The sequence below is a fragment of the Delphinapterus leucas genome, chromosome 14, assembly GCF_059928025.1.
Source record: "Delphinapterus leucas isolate spDelLeu-1000000601 "Yukka" chromosome 14, BTC_Dleu_Yukka2, whole genome shotgun sequence".
Taxonomy (NCBI): Eukaryota; Metazoa; Chordata; class Mammalia; order Artiodactyla; family Monodontidae; genus Delphinapterus; species Delphinapterus leucas.
Window position 1 is genome coordinate 19,974,697 of NC_143142.1, and position 18,429 is coordinate 19,993,125.

Sequence of the window (18,429 nt, forward strand, 5' to 3'; positions counted from 1 at the left end):
GCGATATAATTGCACTGGTCAAAGATAATTACAAGATTTATAGACAATATTAATTCATAATGTACTACAGATGGTGTGGTCCAGCAATGGAACACACATTTACAACTGTATGAAGAATATTTTTCTTTTTCATCCCTGTCAGTGTGATGCAGTGACTGAGCATATGTGTCTTTGGAGAAGTCTAAATTTGAGCAACTTTCTGAATATGAGATGCACCAAATACCCTCCCATCTTCTCCACCCTACCCAGGCTCAACCATTCCGAGGCTGGCAGTGAAAAGATACAACATGTTTAATGTTTCTAAATCTGATGCCTGTGTCGATTACCCACACTTGGAGCAAATCCATATGCATTTTATGTTTTCCCAATGTATGCATCCGGAATAAAAGAGAAAAAAAGAAAAGTTCTTCCTCCTTTGGACTTAGAAAAGGGGGGAGATGACAGGGATGAAGTGGATTTTAAGACATGGTAAAGGTAGATTCTGGGCCACAGTAGATGTGGATTCTGAGCAATAATAGAGATGGTAGAGGTGGTTTCTGAGAGAGACAAGGTGGATTCTGGGACATCCTAGAGCTAGGCTCTGGGACATCCTAGAGGTAGGCTCTGGGACAAAGGTGAGGTGGATTCTGGGGCATGGAAGAGGTGAGTTCTGGGACAGGGACCAGGTGGGCTCTGGGAAGGGGCAAGGTGGATTCTGGATCAGGGAGAGGTGGATTCTGGGTCGGGGGGGTGAGAGGTGGATTCTGGGAAGGGGCAAGGTGGGTTCTGGGACACGATAGAGGTAGGGTGTAGGGGTGGGGGTGGTGGGAGGTGGGGTCTGCGAAGGGGCAAGGTGGATTCTGGGACAGAACGGATGGACTGTGGGCTGGTCCTCCCACTCCGTGTTCCCAAAACCCACTCATGCATAGTTCCCCCGGAGCCCACAACACGACCCATGGCCCCTGTTATTTGTCTCCCACAAGCCTTCATTCGAACATCACTTGCTCAGAGAGGCCTCCCTGGAGACTCCAACCCCGCATTAGGCCCCCCTGTTACACATTCTCATCCTGTCCTGTCCTTTCTCTTGGTAACCACTCTGCCTGGTAGGTGACTGTAGATGTGTACCTGTGATTACTTGGGCACCGCCTACTCCTGGCTAGCCGGTGACTCCCTGCGGGCAGGGGCCACGTCTGGACTGCTCGCCAGAAAGCGCAGGGCCAGCCCCAGAGAGGTTGCTCAATAATCATCTGTATCAAGCGAATGAGTTTTTCTTCCATGAAACTTAAGGATCCTGTTTGATTTGCGGTTTCATTCGAAGTGCCTGCGAGGCCTCAAGTAGATGAATGAATCAATAAATAGGGTGTCAGGGCAAGAGGAAGTGAGGGAGGAAAGAAAAGGGAGGGAAAGTGAAAGAGAAGGAAAGGAGGAAATGTAGGAGGGAGAACCAGAGAAAAGAGAGAGACCAAGGGAGGGAGAGCAGACAGAGGCACAGAGGCAGAACCAGGAGCGGGTGAATTAACGCCCGCCGGACTTCATGAATTACCCAACGCCCGCCCGCCTGCGCGCGCCCTGGGACTGGGCGGGCAATGCGTCTCCCCGCTCGGGCCCACGGCCGCGCCCGCAAAAGCCACGCGAGCGGGCGGCGCGATCCCGGCCCCGGGTCACCCCGCGTGCGAGTAGCGCCGCTGGCCGCTGGGGGTCTCGGCCCCGCCCCCCAGGCCGCCGGCGCTGGCCCCGCCCCGCCCGCGCCCGCATCCCCTCCTCGAGCCTCCCGGCTGCGCGCGGCATTGTGGGAGTTGTGGTCCCCGCGGCCCCGCGGAGCGCAGCGCGGCGTCGGCACCGGCTGGGAACCGGCTCGGCTCTGGGTCGGGCTCCGGCGGCGTGGGCCGGGCAGCAGCGGGGCGGTGGCTCCGTGGCGTGGGCAGGGGGCGTCCGAGCGTCCGCGCCCTCGGGCGGCGGCGTCGCCCCGGCCCCAGCGGCCGCCCCCGCCACCCGCGCGCTCGGGCGCAGGTAAGCGGCTTCTCCGGGGGCTGCGGGGCAGGACGGCGGCGCAACGGGACCGACCCTGAGAGAGGGGAGGAGGCGGGGGCCGGGCGGCTGCAGGCCCGCGGTCCCCACGCCCGGCGGCGCGGCCGCGGAGGGTGCTCAGCGCCCCGCATCTCGGCCCGTACGAGGGGCCCCCGCCGCCCAGCGCTCGCTACGTGCTGAGCGCCGCCGCCTTGGCAGTGTACGCGGCCCGGGCCGGGCATCACCCTCCTTGTCCCCTTGCTTCCTCGCGACTCTGTTCACCGTGTTAACATGCCCCATCACCATCACCTTCTCGGTCACCATCCTCCTTGGTCCCTTCTCTTGTTGCTCTTCCCCTCCCCCCCATCCCTGTGCATCACCCATTTCCCTTATTTCCCGTGGTGACCCTCCTCCCCTGTTCCATGAGCCTCCTTCCCTAATCGCCCACTTTTCCTGTCAGTACCTTTCCATCGTCCCATTCCCCCCACCCCACCCCCACTCCCGCCCCGACCTCCTGGTGGTCACCATCTGTATTAACCTATTCTGTGCACTCCCCTTTTCCCCCACTCTCCTGAGTGGGTGGATACTGAAAAAGCTGGACAAGAAAGTGAGGAGGAGAGGTCTCCGGTTCCCCGCAGCAGAGGGCTGGCCCCAGGGCAGCTCTCAAGCTCCTGGGTGCATGCATCACACTCCTTGCCCTGCACTTGGGGGGCTTCTAGGGTACCCTGAGAGTGAGCAGAAGCTCTCTGGCACTGGGCAGCCTCTCGGACTGGTAATGTGAACTGGATTAGCCAGGTTTGAGCCGAGTGTCTCTCTCCCTAGGTGTTCATTGTATCAGAAGTTATATTTGATTGGACTTGCTCACCAAAAAGTGGCCATGAATTCGGACCCTATTCCCCAGAGCTGGCTGACTTTGAAGATCTGGAGTTGCGTATTATTAAAGTGCAGAACTGCAATGAGGTGTCCCCATCCCTGATGAGGACAAGAAATGGAAACAGATGTGTAAAGGAAGCTGGAAGTTACTGTGGTCACAGAGACAAGAGCGGGGGGGGCGGTGGGAGTGGGGGGTGGAATTCATGCCCTCGCAGCTGCAGGGCTGGGGTCTGTGAGGGGCAGGTGTTTGAACCAGTACTTGATAAACTGGCAATCACCCTGTAAAGGTGAAGGTTTAACTTAGTGTCACGTTTCAGCTGTGAGCTTGTTAATCCACCTCCGGGCTCAGGGTCCTGCCAGCGTAGCTTGGGTAAAAGTAAGTGGCAGATGTGAGAAGTCCTTACTTGAGCTCTCAGTGCCGTTTGTGATCTTGTGAGCAGGGTCTGAAGCTGGGGTCCAGGGCCTGAGGATCTTCTGCGTTTTGTTTATAGCTCAGCTTAGGGACCGTTCATGGCCGGTGTTGTACAGAATGAGGCTTCCCTGGGGAGAGGGTAAGTGGTGTGACTGTCCAATGGAGGGTTTCCCTCGTCATCTACCCGGTACTCCGCGTCTTCATTTTGATTGACTTAAACTTCAAGCAGGGCTGATGGGAACTGAAACTTAACAGGTGTTTGTTAAATGATCATCATGTCACTCTTAGAACATTTAAGAGAAACCTCTCTTCCTGAGAGACTGGGTTTTCAAAGTTCCAGTTAGGGCTTCAGCTCAGTGATGGGGGAAATCCTTTTAGTAAAAGTGCTTGTTATCATACAGATGTTAGTTTCACACTGAGCTTCCAGAATCCTGGGGTTCTGTTTGGCAGATGGCTTGCAAACAAAATACCTTTTGTCATGATTTTCCTTCCCTTTTCCTCAAGAGGAAACAGCTGCCAGTTATGGGAGGACTAGTCAAGAACCGGGGCCCCGGGGTGAGTGGGGGAGGGGGCCCGTTTCCATCCAGGGGGCCCAGCCTTTCCCTCTTCTCCCAAATCTGTGAAGACATGGAGAACGTATGAGGAAAAAATTTAGCTTCTAACCTCCCGACTCTTGTATTTTTCCTAGAAACATAAAGATGTCCGTGAATATTCAGCATATGCGTTTCTGACTGAATATGACAGCCAAGCAATTCTTTATCCAACCTAAGCTGGGAAGATATAAGTAGGGAGTTAAGGACAATCTAAGGTTTCCCTTTAGTTTTAATAGCTTTGCACGTCTGGGGACCCGCCCCCCCAAAAAGATTCCTTGAGATGTGTGGCAACAAGAGTTTACCTTTGGCTGTTGGAATTCTCAGACCTGAGATGCCTTTCCCTGATGGCCCACCTGTGGTTTGCTGGCTACTAGAGATGGGAATCCACATGTCACAGCGGTCACTAGCACATTCTGAACTGTCACCATGATGTGATCATCAGTGCTTTCAACCCATCGTTCCCCTTGATCCAGTGAGAGGAGCATTACCCCATCTTAACAGATGAGCAAACTGAGACTTAGAGAGGGGAGTGACCTGCCCAGTTTGGGTTCTTAACGTCTCTGCTACGTTGCAAGAATGTTGGGGCCAAATTTAGTCCCCGGAGAAGGGGGAGGGTACAGCTTTCCTGTTTTTGTTAGTTGCCTTCTCACATTCCTGTGAGACAAGGGAGAGCATGGTACCAAGTGAAATTTCTGAATTATTCTGCTCCTCGAGGTGAGGGAATGTATTACACATGTAGTCGAACATAGACCTGGCTGTTTTCATCCAACTAGAGCAGGATGGACAGAGAGTTTCACCTGGGAAACACGGCCGGGGTTCTATAGACACAGGCAATGAGACAGCTGGGCTTCGATCATCTTTTAGGTTGTTAGGATAATCAACATGCCAGACACCGGCCCAAACCATCGGCAGGATACGTGGCAAAGCACAGCACTTCTGTGTGTTTTGGAGACAGACCGGAAAGGGCTTCTATTTTCATTCTATCCGTCATTTCACTTTCATAATCTCATGGGTGAGGCCAGTAGATAGCCTCCCAAGTGAGTAGACAGAAAATGCCTGGTGTCCGCCACAGATGTGACCCCGGGGAGCCCACTTCCTTTTCCAGCTTGATTTAAGCCCAACCTATGTCAGAAGGGCAAGAGAGATTAAATAAGAATGATGAAGTGCTGTGAAAAGAGCAAGTAAAATGGAGAATATGCAGTTCCAAATTCCTTTACCATTTGTAAGATGCTTTTGAATCCAGATTTCTCTTTAATAAAAGGTACAGAGATTTAAGGAGAATAAGCATTTATTACATACCTACTATGCAAGAGCATAGCAAAATGGATAGATACGGCTTTGAAGTGAGATGGGCTCTGTGTCCCTGTCCCGGCTGCATGAACTGGGGTGAGTTATAGGACCTCTCTGAGCCTCAGTTTCCTCATCCATAAAATGGGGATCACAGCACCTCCTAAGGATGACACAAAACAGATGGGACTACTGTAATGATCAAACAGTACTTGATGCAGATTAAACACTACTGGCCTTTTGGGAAAGGGGGTGGTGATAAAATGGAAGGAGAAAGTACAGGATTGAGAAGCGTGTCCCCTTCCAACAGAGACCTGACAAAACGAGCTGGGGCTTTGCGTTTCACTTGAGGACTTTTCCAGGAGTAAAAATTTATGCCGGTTTATTATTATTTTTTTCATCTCAGGTTTGGACTGCCTAAAAAAGTCATTTCACGGTGACCAGCCCCACTTGCCGACGTGACCTAAAGCTGCTCCTTTGCCCCCACCCGCAGTGACTTTTGCCAGGAGCGGGGGGCTGGGCACAGATGTCTGTCCATGCCACCCTTGGCAGGACCCGAGGAACCGTGGCAGCCATGCCTCCGCCTGCCCCAGCCGCCCCTCACCCCCTACGCTGACCTGCATGGTATGCATGCCCTCGGGACTCCTGAGGACTGACCAGCTGACCTCGCTTCGGATCCCCAACAGCTCCCCCAAAATGTCACTCGAGTGGCTGGTGGCCTGGAGCTGGTCGCTGGACGGCCTGAGGGACTGCATCGCCACCGGCATGCAGTCCGTGCGGGACTGCGACACCACGGCCGCGGTCACCGTGGCCTGCCTGCTGGTCCTGTTCGTGTGGTACTGTTACCACGTGGGCAGGGAGCAGCCCCGGCCCTACGTCTCGGTCAACGCCCTGATGCAGGGCCCCGACGCCACGGGGCTGCAGAACGGGTTCGTGTACTGCCAGTCCCCCGAGTGCGTGCGCTGCAGCCACAGTGAGGGTCTCAACCAGAAGCTCTACCACAACCTGCAGGAGTACGCCAAGCGCTACTCCTGGTCCGGCATGGGCCGCATCCACAAGGGCATCCGCGAGCAGGGCCGCTACCTCAGCAGCCGGCCCTCCATCCAGAAGCCCGAGGTCTTCTTCCTGCCCGACCTCCCCACCTCGCCCTACTTTGCCCGGGACGCGCAGAAGCATGATGTGGAGCTGCTGGAGCGCAACTTCCAGACCATCCTATGTGAGTTTGAGGCCCTGTACAAAGCTTTTTCGAACTGCAGCCTCCCACAGGGCTGGAAAATGAACAGCACCCCCAGTGGGGAGTGGGTCACCTTTTACTTGGTCAATCAGGGGGTCTGCGTCCCCCGGAACTGCAGGAAGTGCCCACGGACGTACCGCTTGCTTGGAAGCCTTCGGACCTGTATTGGGAACAATGTTTTTGGGAACGCATGCATCTCCGTGCTGAGCCCCGGCACCGTGATAACGGAGCACTACGGACCCACGAACATCCGCCTCCGCTGCCATTTAGGTACGTGGCGGGGACAGGGCCTCCCGGCATGCGCTGTTCTAGTAAATACATCCCAGCCCGTCTGCCGGCCGGGAGTCCAGACACCACGAGCTGTAGTCAGTGGCCAGGATTGGGCTTTTTCACATGCCTCACTGTACCCTGATCAAAAATGGATGGGTCACGTGTGAGCAGTGTTGGCAGCAGAGAACTGAGTCAAAAAAGAAACGTGCGGTCAGTATAAACCTAATTTGTGACAGAAACTCCGTCCAAAGGAACTGTCTGCCGAGATGGGAATGGTCTCCATCTACGCTGTCCAGTGCAGGAACCACCAGCTGCATGTAACTTGAGTGCCTGAAATGTGGCCAGTGCAACTAAGGAGCTCAATTTTTACTTGAATCCAAATTTTAAAATATGACACTTGGCTACTGCATTGGACAGAGTAGTTCTAGAGCCAAAGGCTATTGGGGTGGTTCAGGAGGCTGAAAGATACCCAAGTGCTTTCCGAATCTCCAAGGACGAAGTGACGCTTTGTGTGAAGTTGGTTTTATTTGGCTTCTAGGGAGGTTGGTAATACGCGAAGTGTGTGTAGCAGTGGTTTTGAGAACAGGGTCTGGAGTCAGATTGCCCGTGTTTGCGTCCTCACCCCACCATGAGCTGGCTGTGTTACTTTGGGCAAGTCAGTCCACCTCTCTGGGCCTCAGCTTCCTCATTCTGGAAGTGGAGGTATTATAAAAAGATCATCTTTTACAGAGTTATGTCGAGGCTCTGGTGTGATAACGCGCGTCGTGAGGCATTTGTTCAAGCAGAGCCTGATAGTACTTGATAAAAGCAGGCTCAAAAACTACTCGGTGAAGAGGGATGTTAGTTCTCCAGAATGCCTCCTTCCTAGTGAGTCATGATAACATATTGGTTACCAGGGCAGTGGCACCACTGGTTAGCATCCCAGACTAGAGGAGCTGCCAAGAGCCTGAGCAAGGTCCCGCTTTGGAAGTCCGCCCCAGCTTTGTGTTGGAGGGACGAGAGGCGCATGGAGGAGCCCCAGTATAGCCTGGAGAAGGGGGTTCATAACCATGGTCCACAGGGCAGCCTCGGGGCTGCCTGGGGGACCTGAGCCCAATGCCCCGGGCCCTCCAGCCCCTCTTTGCCCAGAGCCCTCTGCTTCTCCCGCTCTCTCTGTGGGGACTGGACAGAGGGCTTCACTGCTTTAAAAAAACAGAAGGAACTAGATTCGAGCAATTGACATCGTTTTGAGTATTTCAAGAGTAAAAGCAGGACAGGGTAGGGGCTCTGGAGGGAGTGGCCTGGCTTCGTGGCTGGCTGTGAGACTTTGGGAAATAACCACGTCTCTCTGGGCCTCAGTTTCCACATCTGTAAAATGAGGAGATAGTACTTACTCACAGGAATGTTGAGAGCTTTCAATGAAGTCATATCTGCCATGGCTACTTGACACGGCTCCTGGCATGCGACGGCATTCGATAAATCGTAGCTAGTAGCTTTTATGATCAAACACTGTGTCGGGCAGTGTGAAAAATGACCCATAAGACATAGTCCCTGCCCCTGGGAAACAGTGGAAAATGCACAGGCTCTGGAAGCAAACATACCTGGACTCAGATCCCGGCTTAGCCCCGTTTGCCGGGTGACCCTGGGCAGGCTCTGAAACTGAGCCTCCGATTTCTCCTCTCTGAAATGGGCGTAACACCTACCTGGAGGGCTGTTTGGAAGATTAGAAGTATGTCCTGTGTGTGAAGTGCTTGGCAGGTAGAGGGCAGTCAGTTAAAGGGGGCTCTGGTTGATCTAAGAAATGAGATGATCGTCTTAGTGATGATTATTGTAATAAAATCTCTGTGTGAGGCACCAGGGCGCACTCTGAGCCCAGGGGACGCAGGGGCTGCCTGTGGGCTGCTCCGGGAAGGGGGCCTGACCCTGCAGGACCTCTGGGACCGCCGGGGTGGAGCAAAGCAGGAGGCTTCCCCTGGGGCTGGGGCGCCGTATCTGGGCTAGCTGGGGAGCCCGCTGGTGGGGCTGAGCTTGACCAGCTCAGTGGGAGCAAACCGCAGGGGGCCTCCCTGCCAGGCTGTGGGCCTCGGGGAGCAATGCTGTTCTTTTTAAAGGTTTCCCTTGTAAGTTTTCTAAAAGCTTCAGAAGGACGTGTAGGGAAGGGCACTTGAGCTGGGTGTGGTAGAATTCCGGGCAGGTGTGTTGAGTAGGAAGGGCTGGTGGACCTGCCTCCTGGGTGTTCATGCCTGTTGTGTATGTGTGCAGTGTACGTGTGTGTGTGTGTGTGTGTGTGTAACATGTGCCCACATGGGCCTCTTTATGATCCGTCATTCCCTTCCCGGCCCAGAGAGTCACTTGCCACCAGAAAAACTGGGTCATCTGTGTCACCCTGGACAGCAGGCGGTGTTGGAAGGCGTCCCACTAGGCGTGGGCTGTCCCCATGGCAAGGGTGAGCGCCAGGGTTGGGTTTGCTCCGTTTCCTCCTCTCCTCTGTCCTTCCACCCAGGAAGGAAAGAGAGGGGTGTGAGACTCACGTGACCTCGTGTGTTGACATAGGGGGTGTCCGGAGAATGAGGTCAGAGGCAGGAAGGGCCTGGTACGTGCCAGCAGCCACACCTCCGCCAGTTACCTGGCAGACGTGGGGAGGCACCTGCGTTCCAGAACTGTGTCCTTGAAGTGCCCCGCAGCCTCCCTTTCTGCCTTCCGTCTTGAGTGGGGGCTGGGGGCGTCGTCCCAGCCGCTGCTCTTCAGCCGTCAGCGCCTCCGGATGGCACACGTTTGCCGAGCCTGCTCCGAGCTTCCGCTAGAGGTGGCATCGCTCAGCACCCCATCCATGCGGCCCAGCCGTCACCCAGCATCCTGTACGGGGCTGCGAGGTCCCCACCCACTGTCACGAACCTCCAGGGAACAACCTCTGAAACTAATGAGGCAGGTGTTAGCCAGGAGGCAGATACCGGTCCAGTGGCAGACCCTCAGGAAAGGGTAGATGAAAGTGTGTGAGCGTATCCAGATTCTCGCTACAAAAGCCCGTTAGGCTCTCATTTTCCTTTCATGAGTGTATTGTTGGATTTCTCGGCCATCTGGCTGGGTGACACAAGCTGGTCAGCTCCTGTCTGCCTTGCCCACCCTGAGTGCCAGCTGCCAGCCTCCTGAAGTGGTGGACAGAGCCCTTTCTCCACCCGTCTTGCGCCTCTGTCCATGGGCATTGGGGACAAAGCAGTGAGCCCTAAGCCAGAGGGGGCCTGGGGATATGGGACTGGCCGAGGCCATGCGTGGGGCCTGTCTGTCCCCAGGAGCTGCCCGAATGCTCTGTTTGGGCGAGTGTTGATCATATCTGCCAGCCAGGCTGGTTTATGGCAGTAGGCGGGGATGGTGGGCCGCTGGAAGGCTGGGGCGCAGTGAGGGGAGGCGGAGGCGAGTGAGCAGGGGCTGGGAAGCCGGCAAGCCAAGCCGTTTTTCTGTTGTACCATTGGGGTGGTGATGAATCATTTCGTGGCCCAGAAAAAGGGGAGCTTCTTTTTGGAATCCTGGGGTGTTCTCTCCCTGCAGAGAACCACCTATCCCTAAAGGCCTTCTCCACTGAACCGAGTGGTGAGGGCACGCATGGAAAGATGTGGTGTGTGGGGCTCTCTCCATCCAGGCCAGTGAGCGGCAGGCGGAGCTCCTTTACAGCCCTAACCTCCCCCAGCAGTTGTTAACAGTAGTGGGAGATCCTGGTTCCAGAGGCAGAACGGACAGTGTCAGCTGATTCAGTGAAATGTACTATTGATAGTTGAAACATATTAACTACAGGGAAGCGGACAACCACTTAGCCTCACTGCTACCGATGTAACAACTAGCACTTATATCCTACTGTCCAGTGTTGTAAGAGCCTGTTCCACGGAGCCAGGACTAAACAGCGACTTCCAGCAGGTCACTTAACCTCTCTGAAGCTCAGTTGCTCCATCTGGAAAGTGTGTGAAGTGATGTCCGTAAAGTGTTTACTTAACACAAACCTGCTCACGGTAAGTCTTCAGTGATTGGTAGCAAGGACAGCGGTCACACAGCCTGGAAGGCAAGTGTGCTCATGGCCTCTCTTTACAGATGAGGAGGCTATAGCTCAGAGAGGTTGAGTGACTTGCTCAGAGTCACCCAGCACGTAAGGGTGGTCGTCTGACCTGAAGTCCTCTCTCCTGCCCATTACTCCACGTGGCCTCTTTGTTTGAATTCTTACTCCATATGTGCCTTCTGGCGCCATCCACTTCTGGTTCAGAGGGTGTGTTAAATCCTCAGGCTGTTAGAGAGTACGGTGTTTCATGTGTGTCATAGGGACATTAAATCAGAGCGGGGATGCTGACTGGCCCAGGGTCGTGATTGTCAGGGTGGGTCACTGAAGACAGACAGAACGCCTTGATCCCAGGCCCTCTTGCAGGGCCCACTTCCTCCCGGCTCAGGGCCTACCCAGCCTCCTCTGAGTCAGTTAGGTGGCTGTGCCGGTGCCTTCATTCACAGATGACCAGGTAGTGCCAGGGGCCAAGCGTTCCTTCAGACCCTTGAGTTGGAAATGGGGGTGTGAAAGTGCATGCACGGCAGCGTTTGAAGAAGACCCCCCTTTCCGGGGTTATATACCCGAGCTCGGGTCCCCCACCTGCATTTTGAACATATGGCTCCCTACGAGGGTGGCAGTCCATTTCCTCTGAAAGCTCAGGTGTTTCTTTAGGGGTGTCACCATTTTCCCAGAATGAGGCTGGGGAAACTTGGACTGTGAACATGCCATCCTCAGGCCTCACAGTGGGTTTAAACGTTGGACCCTAAAGAGGAGGGCACTGTGTGACTCTCCGAGTCTTTAATCTCGACGGAAGCAGCCTTTGCCTATCGGGCAGGCAGGGTTCTGAACCTGGCCTCCCTCGGTTTCCGGGGCCCCACGACTGGGCTTCAGGAGTCTCACACGTGGAGCGCAAACCTTGGTCTGTGCTTTAATCAGAGTAGTCCCTGGCCCAGAACAGATTAAGCCACCAGAGGAATGAGTTTCTCCAGGGAGCACAGTGAGGGTGCAGGTGCACGGCCTGCACCTGTCCTAACGGACTGCCTCCACCCACCCACCAAGCGGGGCTCCCGAGGGGTGAGGCGCAGGGTCGGGGCTTTGGAGGTCGAGAGCTCCCTCCAAAGCCTGCCACTCCCGACTTCCGGCGTCCCTGGCCTTGCCTGCCTTCATTTTCTTTTCTCTGCTTTGCCCCCAGGTCTGAAAACTCCGAGTGGCTGTGAGCTGGTGGTGGGCGGGGAGCCCCAGTGCTGGGCAGAAGGCCGCTGCCTCCTCTTCGATGATTCTTTCCTGCACGCCGCGTTCCATGAAGGTGAGTGTCTGTGAGTGCCCCGTGGCCGCCTTTAAAAATATAAATATATATATTTACATGTATCTTTAAACTTTCTTTTTAGAGCAGTTTTTGGTTCCCAGAAAAACTGAGCAGGAAGTACAGAGTGTGCTCCCTGCCGTGACCCCCATAAATTTCCCGTCTCTTAGCACCTTGTAATAGTGGGGCACGCTGGTTACAATGGCCGCGCCAATTTCGACACATCAGTAACTCAGGTCCGTAGTTTACATGAAGGTTCACTCTTGCTGTTGTACACTCTGTGGGTCTGGACAAACGTGTGATGTCACGCGTCCACCATGACAGGATCGCACGGAGTAACCTCCCTGCCCTAAAAATCCTCCGCGTTCCACCTACCACGTTTTCGCCCTTCCCTCCCTCTGCCCGTTCCCTTGCGTGCACTCTGCTCACAACCTTCTGGGGTCTTCTGATAATGTTGTTGATCAGAGAGAAGGAGAGCTTGCGATCTGTGCCGGGGTCAGCAGGGGTCCCTGCCCGAAAGCTGACCGCGTGGGTGTGGCTCTGCCCGGGTCCTGGCTCCGGGCGGTTTGAACCTCTCCTCTCTCGCCGCCCTCCCCCAGGTTCGGCGGAGGACGGCCCACGGGTGGTTTTCATGGTGGATCTGTGGCATCCCAACGTCGCAGCGGCCGAACGGCAGGCCCTGGATTTCATCTTTGCCCCAGGACGATGAGAGCATTGGTCGTGCTGCAGTCGCCGAGAGTGGCCGCGGTCCGCCTGGGCAGACAGGGGTGCGGCCCGGCCCCTGCCCCTGCCCCTGTTCCAATTCCATGCCTCGACAGAATGCTCTCATTTGGGATTTGGTTTTTAGGTCCTGTTGGGTCCCTCTTTCCTTCGGTTATTGAAAGTGGGAAATTTTCAGCTTGTATTTCCTTAGATTTTTTTTCCCTTCCAATCATTTGCTTCTGCGATTCCTTTCTGCCTAAAAGCGCATTACTTTGCTCTGTGACCAGAGGCTCGGGGTCCCTGTCGTCTGTGTCACGCTGCTACCTGGTTTCGTCAGTGCTCTGAAATAGGGTCGCCAAATGGTTACTTGTCTGGATGTAATAACGTAAATCTTCCTGTCATCTTAAAAGAAAAAAACAAAAACAAAACAAAACACTGCAGATCAGAGAGCTGGAGGACGTGGCCTCTGCTGCTGTCACGGTCACGCTGGGCCTCAGACGCCCGGGTGGGGGGAGCCCGCGGTCCGCATCCCCAGCTGTCCCCTGCTGGCTTCCTCGGCAGGGTGGCCCAGTCAGGGCGGGGCAGACTCACCATTGCTCACCTCACCCTGAACCCAGTCGGGTCCCTGATGGCAAGAGCATCGGGCTGGTGGCAATGGAGGCTTTTCTGTAGACGTTGCTTTCCGACAGAGCTGAGGCTGGTGTCTTCGAGAGCCAAGCTGGGGCTCCCTCGGTTCAGCAGCTGAACATGTGATTCGATTACCTCACTGCCTACAGAAGCCCTACTGCCAAGCCGGGCCTGGAGAATTCCCCATTTGAGCTGTTTGGAGTCCAAGGTGATGAGCATTCAGACCACCAGGCTGGCTGATGGGCGCCGAGGTGGGATAAGACCTCACTCATCCAGTGACGTTCTGGAAAAGCCTTTCTCTGGCAAAACTGGAATCGTAGGTCCGCCCAAAGTGTCTGTTTTGCTTTGGAGTTCTGTCTCCTATCCTATGATTTCCCATTTGTCTGTACATAAGTGTTCAAATGCTGGGCTCAGAGATCATGGCAGCGGCGGCCTTGTGTCTCTGTCAGTGCACAAGGGTGTGGGGAGGGCCACCTAAGCCAGCGTGTGCACGTGAGGACACTGGGGGGGCCTACATACCCAAAGGACCCACGGTCGCGGCGCTGGGTCTCCTGTGAAGGACGTGGCCAGTTTGAGGCACTAAGTCTAGAAACAGCCCCCCATTAGCCGATGTGTGAAGGAGTCTCCTCCAGTCACACTAGAGATGCCTTTTTTGAATAATGTATTACGGCGGAGTCAGGTTTATAAAGCCTTGGAGCGGTACGGAACATACTGCTTGTCCCCCGTCTGGGTCCAGTGTTTCTATCCGAACGGAAACCAGCAGCTTCTGGGAGGAACAACTGTCAGAAGTAAACGCGGTCTGAAACGCACTAGGTAGTTACTAGCAAGTGTGCAAAGAAACCGTGTCTACATTTGAGTACAGTTTCTACACAGATATTTTTCAGCGATTAGAATGCAGGAAAGGGCAGAAATGTCAAACACACCTGAAGTCTTTTTACTTGTTAAGTTTCTTATTAAAGAATCACTGAGGTGCATGATTTCTATATGTACTGACTGCTCTACGTTTACAAAGCCAGCAGCCCACACAGGTCCCTGGCTCCCTGTGCTCACGTGACGCGGTTGGGGAGCAGGGGGTAAATAAAAGATCTTGCTGAAAACCAGAGTGAAGTGGTAAAGCGGTCTGTTGGAGAGGTGAGGTGGGACTTGGGCAGAGGCTCTGAGAGGGCCACTCGTTGCAGGCTCTTGGTTTCTGGATCGTGTCACAGAGACAGGCGGGCCCCTAATGGTGATCATGTACAGGGAATGAAGCAAGATGTAGTTCTCAGCAATGGGCACGGAGTGGGGGAAAGGAGCAGATGCATGGAATGTTCAGGAACTGCAGGTGTCACTCTGGACAAAGAACAAGGACTGTGCTTCAGGAGAGCTGAGGATTCGGGACTCAGTGCCAGGAACTTGCTCCCACGTCACCTTGTGCAAGTCATGGAGCCTCAGTTTCCTTCACTGTAGAGACAGTGCCTGGCACGTGAAGCAGCGAGGTTGGTTCCCTTCCTGACATAGCAGTGGTTCTAAGTAGTTACAGACAAACAGGTGAGGAGGAAGGATGGGTGAGGAAGAGATGGACGAACCCACCGGATCGGTGGTAGAGGCGGCCGGGGAGCTGCGGCTTCTTTCTGTTGTCTGTGTCTAACCTCGGGGAGAAAGAAGCAGGGCCCTTGGTGGCTCTGTTTTGAAAGTTTCCCCTTGTCTTAGAAGAAGGACAGGGAGTTCTGGTGGCCTGGAGCCCCAGGAGATGCCTGGCTGCCAGGTGTTTTCATAGCAAAGCTGGCCAGGCTGCCACAGCAGGTGGGAGGGAAGAGCACCGTGCGCCCTGGGCCACGATATTTCTCGCTCTCCTGAAGCGCGTGTTGCCAGCTAGGCAACTGCTAAAGTAATTTACATGTTGCAGCCGGGGATGCCCAAGGTGAGAGAAGGGAGGCAGCATGCCTGCCCAGCTTCGAATGGGAAGCCCTGCCTTCCACCCAGAGGCAGCCTGCCTCGGCTGCAAGGCCGGATCGGTGACTCAGTTTGACAAGGTCACCTCCCAGGTCTCCCAGGCACCTGCTCATCATCCCCCAGAGTCGCCTAGATTGTCTGGGTTCTGAGCCCTCCTTTGCTGACAGCGGCCACCCTGAGCAGTGCCCTGCAGCGTGTGGTGGGGAGGAGAAGGGCGGTCCTCACCCACCGGCTCTGGACTTCGGCTGCACAGCAGAATCACCCGGGGAGCTTTTGAGAAACACTGACGCTCACACCCTGCCCCCAAGGCATCTCAGTTCTCTGGCCAGGTCTCGGTATTTGTTTCACCTCATCTCCTGGGCTGACTCTAATGTGTAGCTGGAGCTGAGGGTCGACGCCCTGAGTAGCAAAAATGGCAAGGCCTTTGAAATCAGCCAGCTGGAGGTTCAAGGCTCAGCTGTGCCCCTGTGTGATACTGGGATAGGCCACCTAACCTTGGCCTCTAGGGGATGGTCACTGTTTCAGCACTCTCCTCCAGCAGTACCCTGACGAGCCTCTTGCAAGACCGTAACATTCCCCTTTCTCAGTCCTTGGATTTCCAGGACCTGACCCAACCCCAGCTGCAGGGCTAGGCACATGACCCACACCTGACCAATCATCAGAGCCTTCCAAACTCCTGGGTACTAAGGGCTGGGCACATGATCCAAGTTCTCTCCTGGGACCATTGAGAAAGAGAGGCTACTTTTCGAGGGATGGGAGTGGGGCATCCAGTGTAAGAAAACCTGAGAGTGAAACCCACAGAGGAGAGCAGGCCTCTCATCTTGTGGAGATCATCTGAGTCCTCATATAGCTTTGCCTGGAACCAGCCCTACCTCTGGACTTTTCCGTACATGAGCCAATAAACTCCCTTTTAACTCTTAAGTCTGAGTTGTGGTTTCTGTCTGTTGCTACCAAATGTCCAAATCCACTCTGTGAGCTTCATCTCGAAAATGTGCCCAGTGCTTCCTCTCATAGGCTTAAAGTGAGGTCTGAATAAGATAAGATTATGGCAAGTTGTGGGTGGGTGGGAAGTGCTTCTTACATGTTTTTAAAATGTAAATATGAGAAGCAGAGGCTAAGTACAAAATGCTGTTTTTAAGGACCGTCATGCCCTCCTGGCAGCCGCCTCCCCGTGACATGTATGTCCCCGGCTGAATCTTGCTAACCAGACGTAAACACAGGGAACAGGAGAGAATAAGGCTATATACTTTAGAGCTGCTGACAGATAGCAGTGAAAATACTCAAGCAGACTGTAGCACTGGGTGGCAGGAGGCAACACACACAGAGATTGATTGACTTTCCGCCTCCTTCCCAGGCACACACGTTGGTCCTAACTTCGGATCACCTACCCTTCCCCATGTTTCCCACTTCCGCCGCGTTAGCCACCCCGGATTCAAGGTGAGTGTGTTTCGTCCTCGAGTACAGACAGCACTGTTCCCTCTGGAAGATTCTATTGTATACATTATTATCCCATAATGCTTGTGGCCCCGCGGGGGTGGGTGCTGGGACAGTTATGCACACTTAACACGAGAAAACGTAGGCTCGGGGCAATGGGCGAGCACAAGGCTGTGGTGCCGCTGGAGGGCGAGCCGGAAACAGAAGCCAGGTGTCCTAGCTCACGGCTCAGCATCCCCAGGCTTTTGAACTCTGGTCATGGGTTCAGGCCTCTCTCTCCACGGCGGGCAGAGGGACCCCCGTGGGGAGGCCGTTTGCCTTCTCAGGACACACAGGACACTGTTTGCCTTCTCAGGACACTGAGCCCCACTTTCTGTGGGTCCACGACATGCCACACTTTTACGTACATCGCCTTTCCTCTGCATTTTAAAGAAGATACTGAGAGTTTCCAAAGCACTAAGTGGTAGAGCTGCGATCTGAACCCTGGTCTCACACCAGAGCCGCATGCTCCTACTGCCCCAGGAACCAGTTGGGGCTGGTTGGAGAGCAAGGACGCACCCTCTGAGCACACGGGAGATGGAGTGGGGAGAGGGCTCGTCTCACCGTCCCCGTGCCCCGTGCCCTTCCCGGGGATCCCTCAGCCCCGCCGAGTAGGAGGGCAGGGCAGAGAAGGGCTAGCACTCAGCTTGGACCCGAGCGCACTCAGGCTCTCATGACATGGCCTCTTCTTGGCGCCTAACAGGATTCAAAAGGCACTCTGGGTTTTGTTCCCCAGAGAAACACAGCTGGTTTCAAGTTAAGACATTGAAAATAAACAGAGAGGAAGTGTCCTTTTTCAGCCTTGAAGCCCTTGGAATCTTCACCTTAAGCTTCCCAGTTCAGTGGATGTACCGAGAGGAGATCCAGCGTGCCTTTTCTTCCTGAGCTACGATGCCATGCCGAGTGTGGACCTTACACCCCGCCCTCCCCAGGGGGAGGGGACAGGGTACTTCCCCTCCCGCTGCTCTTTTCCCAGGACAATCCACAGTGAAGGGGGTGTGTTTGTGTGTAAGGCGGGAGGGGGTGAACAGATGCTAGCGTTGCACGCAGTTCGCGAGCGTCAGCCATCGGTTCCCTGCTCACCCCCGGGCACCCCTTATTAGTAGGGGTCTCCCTCTCTCCCTCGTGGCTTCCTCCGTCTGGAGACAGTGCCTATCATAAAGCAGGCACATCCCTCCATCTGCCCCAAGTGAGGCGCTTCCAATCTCCCAAGTAGTCCCCAAACCTGCCCATCTCTCTCAGTCATGTCACCTGCCTGCTCCGCGCCACTAACCCTTCCCACCTGGACAGCCACAGCCTCCTGGTGGTTCCACTCCTGCCCTGCTTCTCGCCCATCTGAGAGCCAGTGACGTTTCCAACGGGAACCAAATTGAGTCACTGCCCTGCTTAAAGGCTCCCCTTCGCCCAGTGTCTCGGCCACCTTGCAAGGGCCTTCACGGTGCGAGCCCTTGCTCCCGGCCCGCGCTCCGTGGCACCGCACTGTTGAAAGACAGAGGCTTGGAATGGCCAGAAGGACAGACACATCAAGTTTGCAGGGTGGGCGTGTTAGTTTCCCATGGCTGCTCTAACAAACTACTATGAACCTTGTGGCTTAAAACAACCGAACTCGTTCGCTCATGCTTCTGGAGGCCAAAGTCCAGAATTGGTTTCGCTGGGCCTAAGTCAGTGTGTTGACAGAATCCTGCTCTCTGGGGTAGAGTCCATCCTTTGCCCCTTCTGCATCTTGTGGCCGCA

The 18,429-nt window shown here is 54.9% G+C and overlaps 1 protein-coding gene across 1 annotated transcript; it reads left to right on the forward strand.

Annotated features, from left to right (window-relative positions):
• Nucleotides 1–1,793: 1,793 nt before the first annotated feature.
• ASPHD2 (aspartate beta-hydroxylase domain containing 2) lies at nucleotides 1,794–16,738 on the forward strand. The gene is made up of 4 exons (XM_022551081.2): nucleotides 1,794–1,989; nucleotides 5,558–6,655; nucleotides 11,851–11,964; nucleotides 12,561–16,738. Exons 2-4 carry the CDS (start codon nucleotides 5,773–5,775, stop codon nucleotides 12,668–12,670), a joined length of 1,107 nt encoding a protein of 368 aa, XP_022406789.1. The 5' UTR covers nucleotides 1,794–1,989; nucleotides 5,558–5,772; the 3' UTR covers nucleotides 12,671–16,738.
• Nucleotides 16,739–18,429: the final 1,691 nt, after the last annotated feature.

Bases quoted from the DNA above. Each gene is read 5' to 3' on its own strand.
- ASPHD2 (XM_022551081.2), top strand. From the start codon at position 5,773: ATGGTATGCATGCCCTCGGGACTCCTGAGGACTGACCAGCTGACCTCG. The intron at 6,656-11,850 runs GTACGTGGCGGG...CTTTGCCCCCAG, and splicing joins CCGCCTCCGCTGCCATTTAG to GTCTGAAAACTCCGAGTGGC. The intron at 11,965-12,560 runs GTGAGTGTCTGT...GCCCTCCCCCAG, and splicing joins GCACGCCGCGTTCCATGAAG to GTTCGGCGGAGGACGGCCCA.